At 16.3% G+C, this 16,731-nt stretch overlaps 1 protein-coding gene across 1 annotated transcript; it reads right to left on the bottom strand.

Moving 5' to 3' along the window:
- Window positions 1-10,182: 10,182 nt before the first annotated feature.
- LOC140666843 (uncharacterized) lies at window positions 10,183-11,604 on the bottom strand. Its single transcript, XM_072894386.1, has one exon. It carries the CDS (start codon window positions 11,602-11,604, stop codon window positions 10,183-10,185), a length of 1,422 nt encoding a protein of 473 aa, XP_072750487.1.
- Window positions 11,605-16,731: the final 5,127 nt, after the last annotated feature.

A 16,731-nucleotide genomic window follows, 5' to 3' on the forward strand; every position in this document is an offset into this window, starting at 1 on the left:
TCTATAAATTAATTTTAAAATTTAAAAAATTTATTAATATTATTTATAAAAATTTTATAAAAATGGTTTTAAAATTTAAAATTTTTTGAAAAAATTTAATAATTTATTTATTTTAGCATAGTTTAATTATAATTTTAAAATTAAAATAAATTTAATAAATTAAAAAAATATTTTTATTAATTTAAATTAAAAATAATAACAAACAAATTAAATTAAAATTAATTGAAGGAAAGTTATTACTTAAAGAAAATCTAAATGAAATTTTAAAATATATAAAAATTATAATAATAATTAATGGGATAAGTGTATAGAATATTAAATATGAAAATCAGATTAGGGTTTTAAAATAAATTAAAATTAATATTTATCCGGTTAATCGAAGAAAACATTTGGTTAATTGAAGAAGATCTTAATAAAATTTTAAAATTTATTGAATTAATTATTTTAAAGGCGGAGATAAATGCAGATGTTAAAATTATAAAATATAGTAAAAAAATTGGAGGGTTAATAAGTGAAATTATGTATAAAGGAATAATTTTTTGAATTGTTAAAAAAATAAATAATGAATATCAATCTAAAAAAATAGCTACAGAAGGGATTCATGAATGAAATGGGGGGATCCCTAATTTAATTATAATAGAGATAAAAAAATTGATTATAATAAAATTTATTTGTATATATATAAAATTATTAATAATTAAAGTTAACATTATTATTAAGGAAGCTAAAGCTTGAATGAGATAATATAAAAAAATAATTTTTTTATTTTTTAATTTAATTGATAAAAAACAAATGAATAAAAAATTATTAATTTCCATAATAATACAAATTATTAATAAATCGTATAAAAATAAAGAAATAAAAGAAAAATAAATTAAATAAGACATTAAAAAAAATTTTATGAATAAATTATGATGCATATAAATAAAATTAATTTTTTAGTTGTATTAAACTTTGAATAAATATTGAATATTAATATTATATTTTAATGTATTATAAAGCATAAAAATTTTTGAAATTTTTTGAGATAGTTTAAATCTATTAAATATAAAAAAATTAATTTAAATGAAAACATATATAAATTATGTATGATTTATTTTATCAAAATAATCCTTTTATCAGGCATATCATTAAATAAATTTTTAGTTATTAATAAAATTTAAATAGCAAAAATAATTAATTAAATAAGAGAAAGATAAAATTTCTATATTTAGGGTATGAACCTAAAAGCTTAGAGAATTAGCTTACTTACTTTAATTAAATAAATATAAATTAGTATAATATTTTTGAAAATTGACTATTAATCATTAGTTAAAATTAAATATGATAAGTAAATTTAATTTAAAAAAAGGTTATAAGTAAATTTAAATAAATAATTTAAATTAAATTTGTATTAGTAAAAATAATAAAAGAATTTATTAAAATTAAAGTAGTTATAAAGATTAATTAATAAATTAAATAATAAAATATTATAAATAAAATTATTATAAAAATTGATTTTTCAAAAATAATTAGTTATTAAAGAATTAAAAAAGTATAATTAGTTAAAATAAAATTCAGAGGGAGAGAGTAATTTTATTTAAATTTAATAATTGACTATTTTAATTATATGTATTTATAAAAAAAAAATATATTATTAAAATTAAAATTAAAAAACTTATCTATAAATAAAATAATTAATAATAATTAAAAATCTTATTTATATAAATTTAAGGAGAGTATTTTATAGAAAGTAAAAAAAATTAAAAATTTAAGTTTTTATTTATATATACATTAATATTATTTAATAATTATTATTTAATGTTAATAAAATATTTTAATTATTTTTATAAATATATAATTAATTATATATATTTAAAATATTTAATTAACATTAATTATTTAATATTAATTAATTAAAACTTATTAATCATTATTTTTAATTTAAAATATTAAAAACCTAAAATATAGACAAAAAAATTATTTATTAATAAAATATTTTAATATATTTAAATAATTATTAATAATTAATAATAATGATAATAATATAAAAAAGGGGGGGGGAATATTATTTAATTTTTTTTTTTATGTATATTATAAATTAAATTTTATATTCATATTAAATTTAAATTTAAATTATTTTTATAATTTGTTTTTAATAATTAATAAATATAATTACAAAATTAATTTTTTTTTTAAATTTATTTTATAATTTAAAGTATAAATAAAATTTTAAAAAATTATATAAAATTTAAATAATTTAATAATATATAAATTAGTATTTATAATAATTAATTAAATAAAAATTTATAATAGAAAATTATAATTTATTATTAATAAATAAAGTGCCAGCAATTGCGGTTTATACTTTAAATAAAAATAAATTTAAATAATTATATATAAATATAAAATATATAAATAAATAAATATATTTAACTAATTTATTTTTTTATGGTGAAATATGAATAGATATTAAAAGTTAAATAATTTTATTTAAATTAATAATAAAATTAAAAAAATTTATATCATAAATTAGGATTAGATACCCTATTATTTAAATGAAAATAAAATATAATTAAATATTAAATGTTAATCATTAAAAATAAAAAATTTGGCGGTATTTTATGATTTAGAGGAACTTGTTGATTAATTTGATAATCCACGAATAGAATTACTTAATTTAATTTTTATATATTGTTGTTGAAAAATTATATTAAAAGATTAATAATTTAAAAATTTAATTATAATTATAATTCAAATCAAAATGTAGAATAGTTAAGATTTAAATGAGTTACATTTAATTTAATTAATTGAAATAAATTTTTAAAGTTTTATAAATATTGAATTTAATTGTAAAGTTAAAAAAATATTTAAATTGAATTTTAATTAAAATATGTACAAATTGCCCGTGATTTTCATTAATAAAAATTTATGGAAAAAGTCGTAACAAAGTAAATATATTGGAAAATGTATTTAGAATAAAAAAAAATTTTAGTTTAAATAAAAATTTTTCATTTACATTGAAAAGATTAATTAAAAATTATTAAAATTTTATTATAATTAATAAATAAATTATTAATAATAAATAAATATAAGAAAAAATATTATAAATTATTAAATAAAATTATATTAAAAAAAAAAAAAGTTTTAGTAAAAAATTTTAAAATAATTATTTTAATTTTAATGATAATGTAATGTAAATGAAAATAAAAAAATTTTTAAAAGTAATTTTAGTTAAATGTACCTTTTGTATCAGGGTTTATTAAAAAAAATTATTGATAAATAAATTTCTCGAAAGAAAAAGAGTTAAATAAATAAATAAAATTTAATATAAAAAAATTATTTTTAATATTTATTTAGAGAAGATACTTTAATCAATTTTTTTGATATCTAATTTTTTTTTTATATAAATTTAATTTAGATATAAATTTAAATATGTAAATTTTTATTAAAGTTTAAAATAATTTTTATTTACAATAAATATATTGATTTATATTAAAAATTTATGGGATAATCTATAAATTAATTTTAAAATTTAAAAAATTTATTAATATTATTTATAAAAATTTTATAAAAATGGTTTTAAAATTTAAAATTTTTTGAAAAAATTTAATAATTTATTTATTTTAGCATAGTTTAATTATAATTTTAAAATTAAAATAAATTTAATAAATTAAAAAAATATTTTTATTAATTTAAATTAAAAATAATAACAAACAAATTAAATTAAAATTAATTGAAGGAAAGTTATTACTTAAAGAAAATCTAAATGAAATTTTAAAATATATAAAAATTATAATAATAATTAATGGGATAAGTGTATAGAATATTAAATATGAAAATCAGATTAGGGTTTTAAAATAAATTAAAATTAATATTTATCCGGTTAATCGAAGAAAACATTTGGTTAATTGAAGAAAATCTTAATAAAATTTTAAAATTTATTGAATTAATTATTTTAAAGGCGGAGATAAATGCAGATGTTAAAATTATAAAATATAGTAAAAAAATTGGAGGGTTAATAAGTGAAATTATGTATAAAGGAATAATTTTTTGAATTGTTAAAAAAATAAATAATGAATATCAATCTAAAAAAATAGCTACAGAAGGGATTCATGAATGAAATGGGGGGATCCCTAATTTAATTATAATAGAGATAAAAAAATTGATTATAATAAAATTTATTTGTATATATATAAAATTATTAATAATTAAAGTTAACATTATTATTAAGGAAGCTAAAGCTTGAATGAGATAATATAAAAAAATAATTTTTTTATTTTTTAATTTAATTGATAAAAAACAAATGAATAAAAAATTATTAATTTCCATAATAATACAAATTATTAATAAATCGTATAAAACTAAAGAAATAAAAGAAAAATAAATTAAATAAGACATTAAAAAAAATTTTATGAATAAATTATGATGCATATAAATAAAATTAATTTTTTAGTTGTATTAAACTTTGAATAAATATTGAATATTAATATTATATTTTAATGTATTATAAAGCATAAAAATTTTTGAAATTTTTTGAGATAGTTTAAATCTATTAAATATAAAAAAATTAATTTAAATGAAAACATATATAAATTATGTATGATTTATTTTATCAAAATAATCCTTTTATCAGGCATATCATTAAATAAATTTTTAGTTATTAATAAAATTTAAATAGCAAAAATAATTAATTAAATAAGAGAAAGATAAAATTTCTATATTTAGGGTATGAACCTAAAAGCTTAGAGAATTAGCTTACTTACTTTAATTAAATAAATATAAATTAGTATAATATTTTTGAAAATTGACTATTAATCATTAGTTAAAATTAAATATGATAAGTAAATTTAATTTAAAAAAAGGTTATAAGTAAATTTAAATAAATAATTTAAATTAAATTTGTATTAGTAAAAATAATAAAAGAATTTATTAAAATTAAAGTAGTTATAAAGATTAATTAATAAATTAAATAATAAAATATTATAAATAAAATTATTATAAAAATTGATTTTTCAAAAATAATTAGTTATTAAAGAATTAAAAAAGTATAATTAGTTAAAATAAAATTCAGAGGGAGAGAGTAATTTTATTTAAATTTAATAATTGACTATTTTAATTATATGTATTTATAAAAAAAAAATATATTATTAAAATTAAAATTAAAAAACTTATCTATAAATAAAATAATTAATAATAATTAAAAATCTTATTTATATAAATTTAAGGAGAGTATTTTATAGAAAGTAAAAAAAATTAAAAATTTAAGTTTTTATTTATATATACATTAATATTATTTAATAATTATTATTTAATGTTAATAAAATATTTTAATTATTTTTATAAATATATAATTAATTATATATATTTAAAATATTTAATTAACATTAATTATTTAATATTAATTAATTAAAACTTATTAATCATTATTTTTAATTTAAAATATTAAAAACCTAAAATATAGAAAAAAAAATTATTTATTAATAAAATATTTTAATATATTTATATAATTATTAATAATTAATAATAATGATAATAATATAAAAAAGGGGGGGGGGAATATTATTTAATTTTTTTTTTATGTATATTATAAATTAAATTTTATATTCATATTAAATTTAAATTTAAATTATTTTTATAATTTGTTTTTAATAATTAATAAATATAATTACAAAATTAATTTTTTTTTTAAATTTATTTTATAATTTAAAGTATAAATAAAATTTTAAAAAATTATATAAAATTTAAATAATTTAATAATATATAAATTAGTATTTATAATAATTAATTAAATAAAAATTTATAATAGAAAATTATAATTTATTATTAATAAATAAAGTGCCAGCAATTGCGGTTTATACTTTAAATAAAAATAAATTTAAATAATTATATATAAATATAAAATATATAAATAAATAAATATATTTAACTAATTTATTTTTTTATGGTGAAATATGAATAGATATTAAAAGTTAAATAATTTTATTTAAATTAATAATAAAATTAAAAAAATTTATATCATAAATTAGGATTAGATACCCTATTATTTAAATGAAAATAAAATATAATTAAATATTAAATGTTAATCATTAAAAATAAAAAATTTGGCGGTATTTTATGATTTAGAGGAACTTGTTGATTAATTTGATAATCCACGAATAGAATTACTTAATTTAATTTTTATATATTGTTGTTGAAAAATTATATTAAAAGATTAATAATTTAAAAATTTAATTATAATTATAATTCAAATCAAAATGTAGAATAGTTAAGATTTAAATGAGTTACATTTAATTTAATTAATTGAAATAAATTTTTAAAGTTTTATAAATATTGAATTTAATTGTAAAGTTAAAAAAATATTTAAATTGAATTTTAATTAAAATATGTACAAATTGCCCGTCATTTTCATTAATAAAAATTTATGGAAAAAGTCGTAACAAAGTAAATATATTGGAAAATGTATTTAGAATAAAAAAAAATTTTAGTTTAAATAAAAATTTTTCATTTACATTGAAAAGATTAATTAAAAATTATTAAAATTTTATTATAATTAATAAATAAATTATTAATAATAAATAAATATAAGAAAAAATATTATAAATTATTAAATAAAATTATATTAAAAAAAAAAAAAAGTTTTAGTAAAAAATTTTAAAATAATTATTTTAATTTTAATGATAATGTAATGTAAATGAAAATAAAAAAATTTTTTAAAGTAATTTTAGTTAAATGTACCTTTTGTATCAGGGTTTATTAAAAAAAATTATTGATAAATAAATTTCTCGAAAGAAAAAGAGTTAAATAAATAAATAAAATTTAATATAAAAAAATTATTTTTAATATTTATTTAGAGAAGATACTTTAATCAATTTTTTTGATATCTAATTTTTTTTTTATATAAATTTAATTTAGATATAAATTTAAATATGTAAATTTTTATTAAAGTTTAAAATAATTTTTATTTACAATAAATATATTGATTTATATTAAAAATTTATGGGATAATCTATAAATTAATTTTAAAATTTAAAAAATTTATTAATATTATTTATAAAAATTTTATAAAAATGGTTTTAAAATTTAAAATTTTTTGAAAAAATTTAATAATTTATTTATTTTAGCATAGTTTAATTATAATTTTAAAATTAAAATAAATTTAATAAATTAAAAAAATATTTTTATTAATTTAAATTAAAAATAATAACAAACAAATTAAATTAAAATTAATTGAAGGAAAGTTATTACTTAAAGAAAATCTAAATGAAATTTTAAAATATATAAAAATTATAATAATAATTAATGGGATAAGTGTATAGAATATTAAATATGAAAATCAGATTAGGGTTTTAAAATAAATTAAAATTAATATTTATCCGGTTAATCGAAGAAAACATTTGGTTAATTGAAGAAGATCTTAATAAAATTTTAAAATTTATTGAATTAATTATTTTAAAGGCGGAGATAAATGCAGATGTTAAAATTATAAAATATAGTAAAAAAATTGGAGGGTTAATAAGTGAAATTATGTATAAAGGAATAATTTTTTGAATTGTTAAAAAAATAAATAATGAATATCAATCTAAAAAAATACAGAAGGGATTCATGAATGAAATGGGGGGATCCCTAATTTAATTATAATAGAGATAAAAAAATTGATTATAATAAAATTTATTTGTATATATATAAAATTATTAATAATTAAAGTTAACATTATTATTAAGGAAGCTAAAGCTTGAATGAGATAATATAAAAAAATAATTTTTTTATTTTTTAATTTAATTGATAAAAAACAAATGAATAAAAAATTATTAATTTCCATAATAATACAAATTATTAATAAATCGTATAAAACTAAAGAAATAAAAGAAAAATAAATTAAATAAGACATTAAAAAAAATTTTATGAATAAATTATGATGCATATAAATAAAATTAATTTTTTAGTTGTATTAAACTTTGAATAAATATTGAATATTAATATTATATTTTAATGTATTATGAAGCATAAAAATTTTTGAAATTTTTTGAGATAGTTTAAATCTATTAAATATAAAAAAATTAATTTAAATGAAAACATATATAAATTATGTATGATTTATTCTATCAAAATAATCCTTTTATCAGGCATATCATTAATAAATAAATTTTTAGTTATTAATAAAATTTAAATAGCAAAAATAATTAATTAAATAAGAGAAAGATAAAATTTCTATATTTAGGGTATGAACCTAAAAGCTTAGAGAATTAGCTTACTTACTTTAATTAAATAAATATAAATTAGTATAATATTTTTGAAAATTGACTATTAATCATTAGTTAAAATTAAATATGATAAGTAAATTTAATTTAAAAAAAGGTTATAAGTAAATTTAAATAAATAATTTAAATAAATAATTTAAATTTGTATTAGTAAAAATAATAAAAGAATTTATTAAAATTATAGTAGTTATAAAGATTAATTAATAAATTAAATAATAAAATATTATAAATAAAATTATTATAAAAATTGATTTTTTAAAAATAATTAGTTATTATAGAATTAAAAAAGTATAATTAGTTAAAATAAAATTCAGAGGGAGAGAGTAATTTTATTTAAATTTAATAATTGACTATTTTAATTATATGTATTTATAAAAAAAAAATATATTATTAAAATTAAAATTAAAAAACTTATCTATAAATAAAATAATTAATAATAATTAAAAATCTTATTTATATAAATTTAAGGAGAGTATTTTATAGAAAGTAAAAAAAATTAAAAATTTAAGTTTTTATTTATATATACATTAATATTATTTAATAATTATTATTTAATGTTAATAAAATATTTTAATTATTTTTATAAATATATAATTAATTATATATATTTAAAATATTTAATTAACATTAATTATTTAATATTAATTAATTAAAACTTCTTCTTCTTCTTCTTCTTCTTCTTAGATTAGGGATATCTCCCTGTTATATCTCCACTGCTTCTTTTCCATCCTCCTAGGTGTTGTCTTGTGAGCTTGATGTCCAGCTTTCGTACCATCTTTTTGGTGGTCTTCCTGGTCTTCGCCTGGCGTCTGGTCTCTGAGTCATGGCCACTTTCACCAGTCTGTCATTCTCCATCCTCTGGACGTGATCCCTCCATAGTCTTCGCCTCGCTCTAACCCATCTGACCACGTCCTGTACTTTGCATTGTTCTCTTATATGACTGCTTCGAATCCTGTCTCGTAAACTAACACCTACTATCGATCTTAGTGTTCGCATTTCTGTTGTTCTCATTATGCCTTTGGTTCTTCTGTTCTCGGCTCTTGTCTCTGCCGCATACGTAAGTATTGGTCGTACACAAGTTTTGTATATTTTTACTTTACTTGCTACTCCTAGGTATTTGTTGTCCCAGATGACGTCTCGAAGGCAGCCCGAAATTTGGCTTGCTTTTATTGCCTGAACACGTACCTCATCGTATATATCTCTGGCGCTGGTTATTTCCGCCCCTAGATACTTGAATTGCTGTACCTGTTCGACCGGCTTATCGTGTATCACCAGTTTGCACCGTATTGGTTCCCTAGAGATTACCATCGACTGTGTTTTTTGCATCGAAATCCGCATGTTGAACTCCTCCGCCTTGATTGTGAGTCGGTAGAGCAATCTCTGTAGGTCGTCCTCACTCTCTGCCATCAGCACCACGTCGTCCGCATAAGCCACCACCTGGAAAATATGTTCTCCCATTGCATAGCCAATGTTAGCTGTTCTCAGGTCCCTGATGATCTCATCCATTAAACAGTTAAATAGTGTCGGGCTTAAGCTGTCCCCCTGCCTTATTCCGGCGCTCATTTGTATTTCTTCTGTTGTCGTATTCCTGTATTTCACTTTAGTTCTATTTTTTATATTAAGCTGCTTGATTATGTTTACGATTCTGGTGTTGAGTCCTCTGCTCCTGAGTGTTGTGAGTACATCCTGTAGTTGTATTCTGTCGAACGCCTGGGTAAAGTCTACAAAGCAGAGAAATAGTGGTTTATCGTATTCTATTGCCTTCTCTGTTAGCTGTCGTATCAGGAATATGCCATCGGTAGTCGACCTGTTCTGCCTGAATCCTTGCTGTTCCTCTGTAATATGTACATTCTGCGTTATCAGTGTTGACAGGATTTTGGTAAATAACTTGGACATTCCGTTTAGAAGCGATATCCCTCTATAGTTGCTCGGGTCCTGTTTGTCACCTTTTTTGTACACTGGGACTGTAATACTCGTTCTCCATTGTTCTGGTATGGTGTTTGTCACAAGTATTCTGTTGAATAATTGGTATATTTCTCCTATGATTGCCTCGCCCCCGTATTTTATCATTTCGTTTGATATTTGGTCCGGGCCCGGTGATTTTCTGGTTTTGAGTTTTTGCACGGCCTTCATTATATCCTTGGGTGATTTCAACCTCCGGGATTTCTTCGCTACTATAGTTGTATTCCTCTTCATTGATCTCATCTATCCCCTGCGTTTTGTATAACAGGGTGAAGTGCTTCTCCCAGGTATCCTTTGCGGTTTCTGGCAACTGTATTAATTCGTTCACTTGCTTTTTCCTGTTTCTCAGCATACTCCATACTTTCTTCTGGCTGCCATACAAATCACTTTCCATGTCCTTGATGAAACCTTCCCAATATTGTTTCTTCAATTCTTTAATTCTGTTGTTTACTCTGTTTCTTGTTGTCTTGTATTTATCCAATTCCGCTGTTGTCTGGTTGCTTCTGTATCGGACGTATGCTTTTCTCTTTTCCTCAGCAAGTGCCTTTACTTCTTCGACATACCATGGCTTGACGTTTCGCTTCCCATTGATGTTGATCCTTCTTGTGCTTATTACTTCGTTCGCGCTCTTTAAGATGTTCTCTTTTACTCTTTCCCATGCTAGCTCCACACTATCCGTCTCCTCTATGGGGTTATTACTGATGTATTCCGTCAGCCTTCTCTGATATGAATCCTGTGTTGAGTAATTTGTAAATGACTCCGTGTTGTATTTTGTCACATATTCTGGCTTCTTCTGTTTCTTAATAAGCCTGCTGTGGAATCTGTATTTACATAGGATTAGTCGATGATCCGAGCCTGCGTCTGCAGAGGTCAGAGCTCTTACATCAAGTATCTGTTTGGGATGGATAGATCTATTAGTTATTACATGATCTATCATAGAGGTTTGTCCTCGTGAGTTGCTCCATGTGTATTTATGCTGCTGTTTGTGTGGGAAGTATGTGCTGTTTATCCTTAATTCACTTTGTGTGCTCATCGCTATTAACAGCTCTCCATTATCATTCAGCTCATTCTCATTATGTTTCTGCATTACTCCGTGTATTACTTGGTTGCCAATCCTCGCATTCAAGTCACCTATTATAAATATTTTCCGAGTCACCGGTATAGATCTAATTAGGTCTTGGAGGTCGTTGAAAAACTTTTCTCTTTCTAACCTAGTTTTGCTTATATCTGGAGCATAACAGGACACTATATGAATTCCATCCATGCCAAATTTCATTGTAACGTGCAGCAGCCTTTCGTTGAGGTATTCAACGTTTTCTATGTAGCTCACAAGCTTGTCGTTGATCAGTATTCCGACTCCCGCATGTGCTCTCTGATTTTTGTCCACTCCACTGTATAACATGATGTAATTTTGGCATTTGAAGTTTCCCTTGCCTTTTTTCTTTGTTTCCGAAATGCAGCATATATCAATGCGGTGTTTTTCTAACTCCAGAATTATTTCCTGATCTTTCCGTGTCCAAGATCCTACGTTCCATCCACCTAATCTCAGGTTTGAGGTGTTCCTTATTCGCTTATGCCTTTTTCTCGCCAGGTCGTTCCTTTGTATCCGTCCTTGTTCCGAGGCTAGTGTGTTTCTTTGAGTATGTGACTTGTTTTACGTTGGGCAGGTTACTAGCCTCACCCTACAACCTTCCACTTTTCTCAACCGGGCTTAGGACCGTCTATGGCGGTGTTAATTAAAACTTATTAATCATTATTTTTAATTTAAAATATTAAAAACCTAAAATATAGAAAAAAAAAATTATTTATTAATAAAATATTTTAATATATTTAAATAATTATTAATAATTAATAATAATGATAATAATATAAAAAAGGGGGGGGGAATATTATTTAACTTTTTTTTATGTATATTATAAATTAAATTTTATATTCATATTAAATTTAAATTTAAATTATTTTTATAATTTGTTTTTAATAATTAATAAATATAATTACAAAATTAATTTTTTTTTTAAATTTATTTTATAATTTAAAGTATAAATAAAATTTTAAAAAATTATATAAAATTTAAATAATTTAATAATATATAAATTAGTATTTATAATAATTAATTAAATAAAAATTTATAATAGAAAATTATAATTTATTATTAATAAATAAAGTGCCAGCAATTGCGGTTTATACTTTAAATAAAAATAAATTTAAATAATTATATATAAATATAAAATATATAAATAAATAAATATATTTAACTAATTTATTTTTTTATGGTGAAATATGAATAGATATTAAAAGTTAAATAATTTTATTTAAATTAATAATAAAATTAAAAAAATTTATATCATAAATTAGGATTAGATACCCTATTATTTAAATGAAAATAAAATATAATTAAATATTAAATGTTAATCATTAAAAATAAAAAATTTGGCGGTATTTTATGATTTAGAGGAACTTGTTGATTAATTTGATAATCCACGAATAGAATTACTTAATTTAATTTTTATATATTGTTGTTGAAAAATTATATTAAAAGATTAATAATTTAAAAATTTAATTATAATTATAATTCAAATCAAAATGTAGAATAGTTAAGATTTAAATGAGTTACATTTAATTTAATTAATTGAAATAAATTTTTAAAGTTTTATAAATATTGAATTTAATTGTAAAGTTAAAAAAATATTTAAATTGAATTTTAATTAAAATATGTACAAATTGCCCGTCATTTTCATTAATAAAAATTTATGGAAAAAGTCGTAACAAAGTAAATATATTGGAAAATGTATTTAGAATAAAAAAAAATTTTAGTTTAAATAAAAATTTTTTATTTACATTGGAAAGATTAATTAAAAATTATTAAAATTTTATTATAATTAATAAATAAATTATTAATAATAAATAAATATAAGAAAAAATATTATAAATTATTAAATAAAATTATATTAAAAAAAAAAAAAAGTTTTAGTAAAAAATTTTAAAATAATTATTTTAATTTTAATGATAATGTAATGTAAATGAAAATAAAAAAATTTTTAAAAGTAATTTTAGTTAAATGTACCTTTTGTATCAGGGTTTATTAAAAAAAATTATTGATAAATAAATTTCTCGAAAGAAAAAGAGTTAAATAAATAAATAAAATTTAATATAAAAAAATTATTTTTAATATTTATTTAGAGAAGATACTTTAATCAATTTTTTTGATATCTAATTTTTTTTTTTATATAAATTTAATTTAGATATAAATTTAAATATGTAAATTTTTATTAAAGTTTAAAATAATTTTTATTTACAATAAATATATTGATTTATATTAAAAATTTATGGGATAATCTATAAATTAATTTTAAAATTTAAAAAATTTATTAATATTATTTATAAAAATTTTATAAAAATGGTTTTAAAATTTAAAATTTTTTGAAAAAATTTAATAATTTATTTATTTTAGCATAGTTTAATTATAATTTTAAAATTAAAATAAATTTAATAAATTAAAAAAATATTTTTATTAATTTAAATTAAAAATAATAACAAACAAATTAAATTAAAATTAATTGAAGGAAAGTTATTACTTAAAGAAAATCTAAATGAAATTTTAAAATATATAAAAATTATAATAATAATTAATGGGATAAGTGTATAGAATATTAAATATGAAAATCAGATTAGGGTTTTAAAATAAATTAAAATTAATATTTATCCGGTTAATCGAAGAAAACATTTGGTTAATTGAAGAAGATCTTAATAAAATTTTAAAATTTATTGAATTAATTATTTTAAAGGCGGAGATAAATGCAGATGTTAAAATTATAAAATATAGTAAAAAAATTGGAGGGTTAATAAGTGAAATTATGTATAAAGGAATAATTTTTTGAATTGTTAAAAAAATAAATAATGAATATCAATCTAAAAAAATAGCTACAGAAGGGATTCATGAATGAAATGGGGGGATCCCTAATTTAATTATAATAGAGATAAAAAAATTGATTATAATAAAATTTATTTGTATATATATAAAATTATTAATAATTAAAGTTAACATTATTATTAAGGAAGCTAAAGCTTGAATGAGATAATATAAAAAAATAATTTTTTTATTTTTTAATTTAATTGATAAAAAACAAATGAATAAAAAATTATTAATTTCCATAATAATACAAATTATTAATAAATCGTATAAAAATAAAGAAATAAAAGAAAAATAAATTAAATAAGACATTAAAAAAAATTTTATGAATAAATTATGATGCATATAAATAAAATTAATTTTTTAGTTGTATTAAACTTTGAATAAATATTGAATATTAATATTATATTTTAATGTATTATGAAGCATAAAAATTTTTGAAATTTTTTGAGATAGTTTAAATCTATTAAATATAAAAAAATTAATTTAAATGAAAACATATATAAATTATGTATGATTTATTCTATCAAAATAATCCTTTTATCAGGCATATCATTAAATAAATTTTTAGTTATTAATAAAATTTAAATAGCAAAAATAATTAATTAAATAAGAGAAAGATAAAATTTCTATATTTAGGGTATGAACCTAAAAGCTTAGAGAATTAGCTTACTTACTTTAATTAAATAAATATAAATTAGTATAATATTTTTGAAAATTGACTATTAATCATTAGTTAAAATTAAATATGATAAGTAAATTTAATTTAAAAAAAGGTTATAAGTAAATTTAAATAAATAATTTAAATTAAATTTGTATGAGTAAAAATAATAAAAGAATTTATTAAAATTAAAGTAGTTATAAAGATTAATTAATAAATTAAATAATAAAATATTATAAATAAAATTATTATAAAAATTGATTTTTTAAAAATAATTAGTTATTATAGAATTAAAAAAGTATAATTAGTTAAAATAAAATTCAGAGGGAGAGAGTAATTTTATTTAAATTTAATAATTGACTATTTTAATTATATGTATTTATAAAAAAAAAATATATTATTAAAATTAAAATTAAAAAACTTATCTATAAATAAAATAATTAATAATAATTAAAAATCTTATTTATATAAATTTAAGGTGAGCATTTTATAGAAAGTAAAAAAAATTAAAAATTTAAGTTTTTATTTATATATACATTAATATTATTTAATAATTATTATTTAATGTTAATAAAATATTTTAATTATTTTTATAAATATATAATTAATTATATATATTTAAAATATTTAATTAACATTAATTATTTAATATTAATTAATTAAAACTTATTAATCATTATTTTTAATTTAAAATATTAAAAACCTAAAATATAGAAAAAAAAATTATTTATTAATAAAATATTTTAATATATTTAAATAATTATTAATAATTAATAATAATGATAATAATATAAAAAAGGGGGGTGGAATATTATTTAATTTTTTTTTTTATGTATATTATAAATTAAATTTTATATTCATATTAAATTTAAATTTAAATTATTTTTATAATTTGTTTTTAATAATTAATAAATATAATTACAAAATTAATTTTTTTTTTAAATTTATTTTATAATTTAAAGTATAAATAAAATTTTAAAAAATTATATAAAATTTAAATAATTTAATAATATATAAATTAGTATTTATAATAATTAATTAAATAAAAATTTATAATAGAAAATTATAATTTATTATTAATAAATAAAGTGCCAGCAATTGCGGTTTATACTTTAAATAAAAATAAATTTAAATAATTATATATAAATATAAAATATATAAATAAATAAATATATTTAACTAATTTATTTTTTTATGGTGAAATATGAATAGATATTAAAAGTTAAATAATTTTATTTAAATTAATAATAAAATTAAAAAAATTTATATCATAAATTAGGATTAGATACCCTATTATTTAAATGAAAATAAAATATAATTAAATATTAAATGTTAATCATTAAAAATAAAAAATTTGGCGGTATTTTATGATTTAGAGGAACTTGTTGATTAATTTGATAATCCACGAATAGAATTACTTAATTTAATTTTTATATATTGTTGTTGAAAAATTATATTAAAAGATTAATAATTTAAAAATTTAATTATAATTATAATTCAAATCAAAATGTAGAATAGTTAAGATTTAAATGAGTTACATTTAATTTAATTAATTGAAATAAATTTTTAAAGTTTTATAAATATTGAATTTAATTGTAAAGTTAAAAAAATATTTAAATTGAATTTTAAATAAAATATGTACAAATTGCCCGTCATTTTCATTAATAAAAATTTATGGAAAAAGTCGTAACAAAGTAAATATATTGGAAAATGTATTTAGAATAAAAAAAAATTTTAGTTTAAATAAAAATTTTTCATTTACATTGAAAAGATTAATTAAAAATTTTTAAAATTTTATTATAATTAATAAATAAATTATTAATAATAAATAAATATAAGAAAAAATATTATAAATTATTAAATAAAATTATATTAAAAAAAAAAAAGTTTTAGTAAAAAATTTTAAAATAATTATTTTAATTTTAATGATAATGTAATGTAAATGAAAATAAATAAAT

Source organism: Anoplolepis gracilipes, chromosome 6 (genome assembly GCF_047496725.1).
Source record: "Anoplolepis gracilipes chromosome 6, ASM4749672v1, whole genome shotgun sequence".
Lineage (NCBI taxonomy): Eukaryota > Metazoa > Arthropoda > Insecta > Hymenoptera > Formicidae > Anoplolepis > Anoplolepis gracilipes.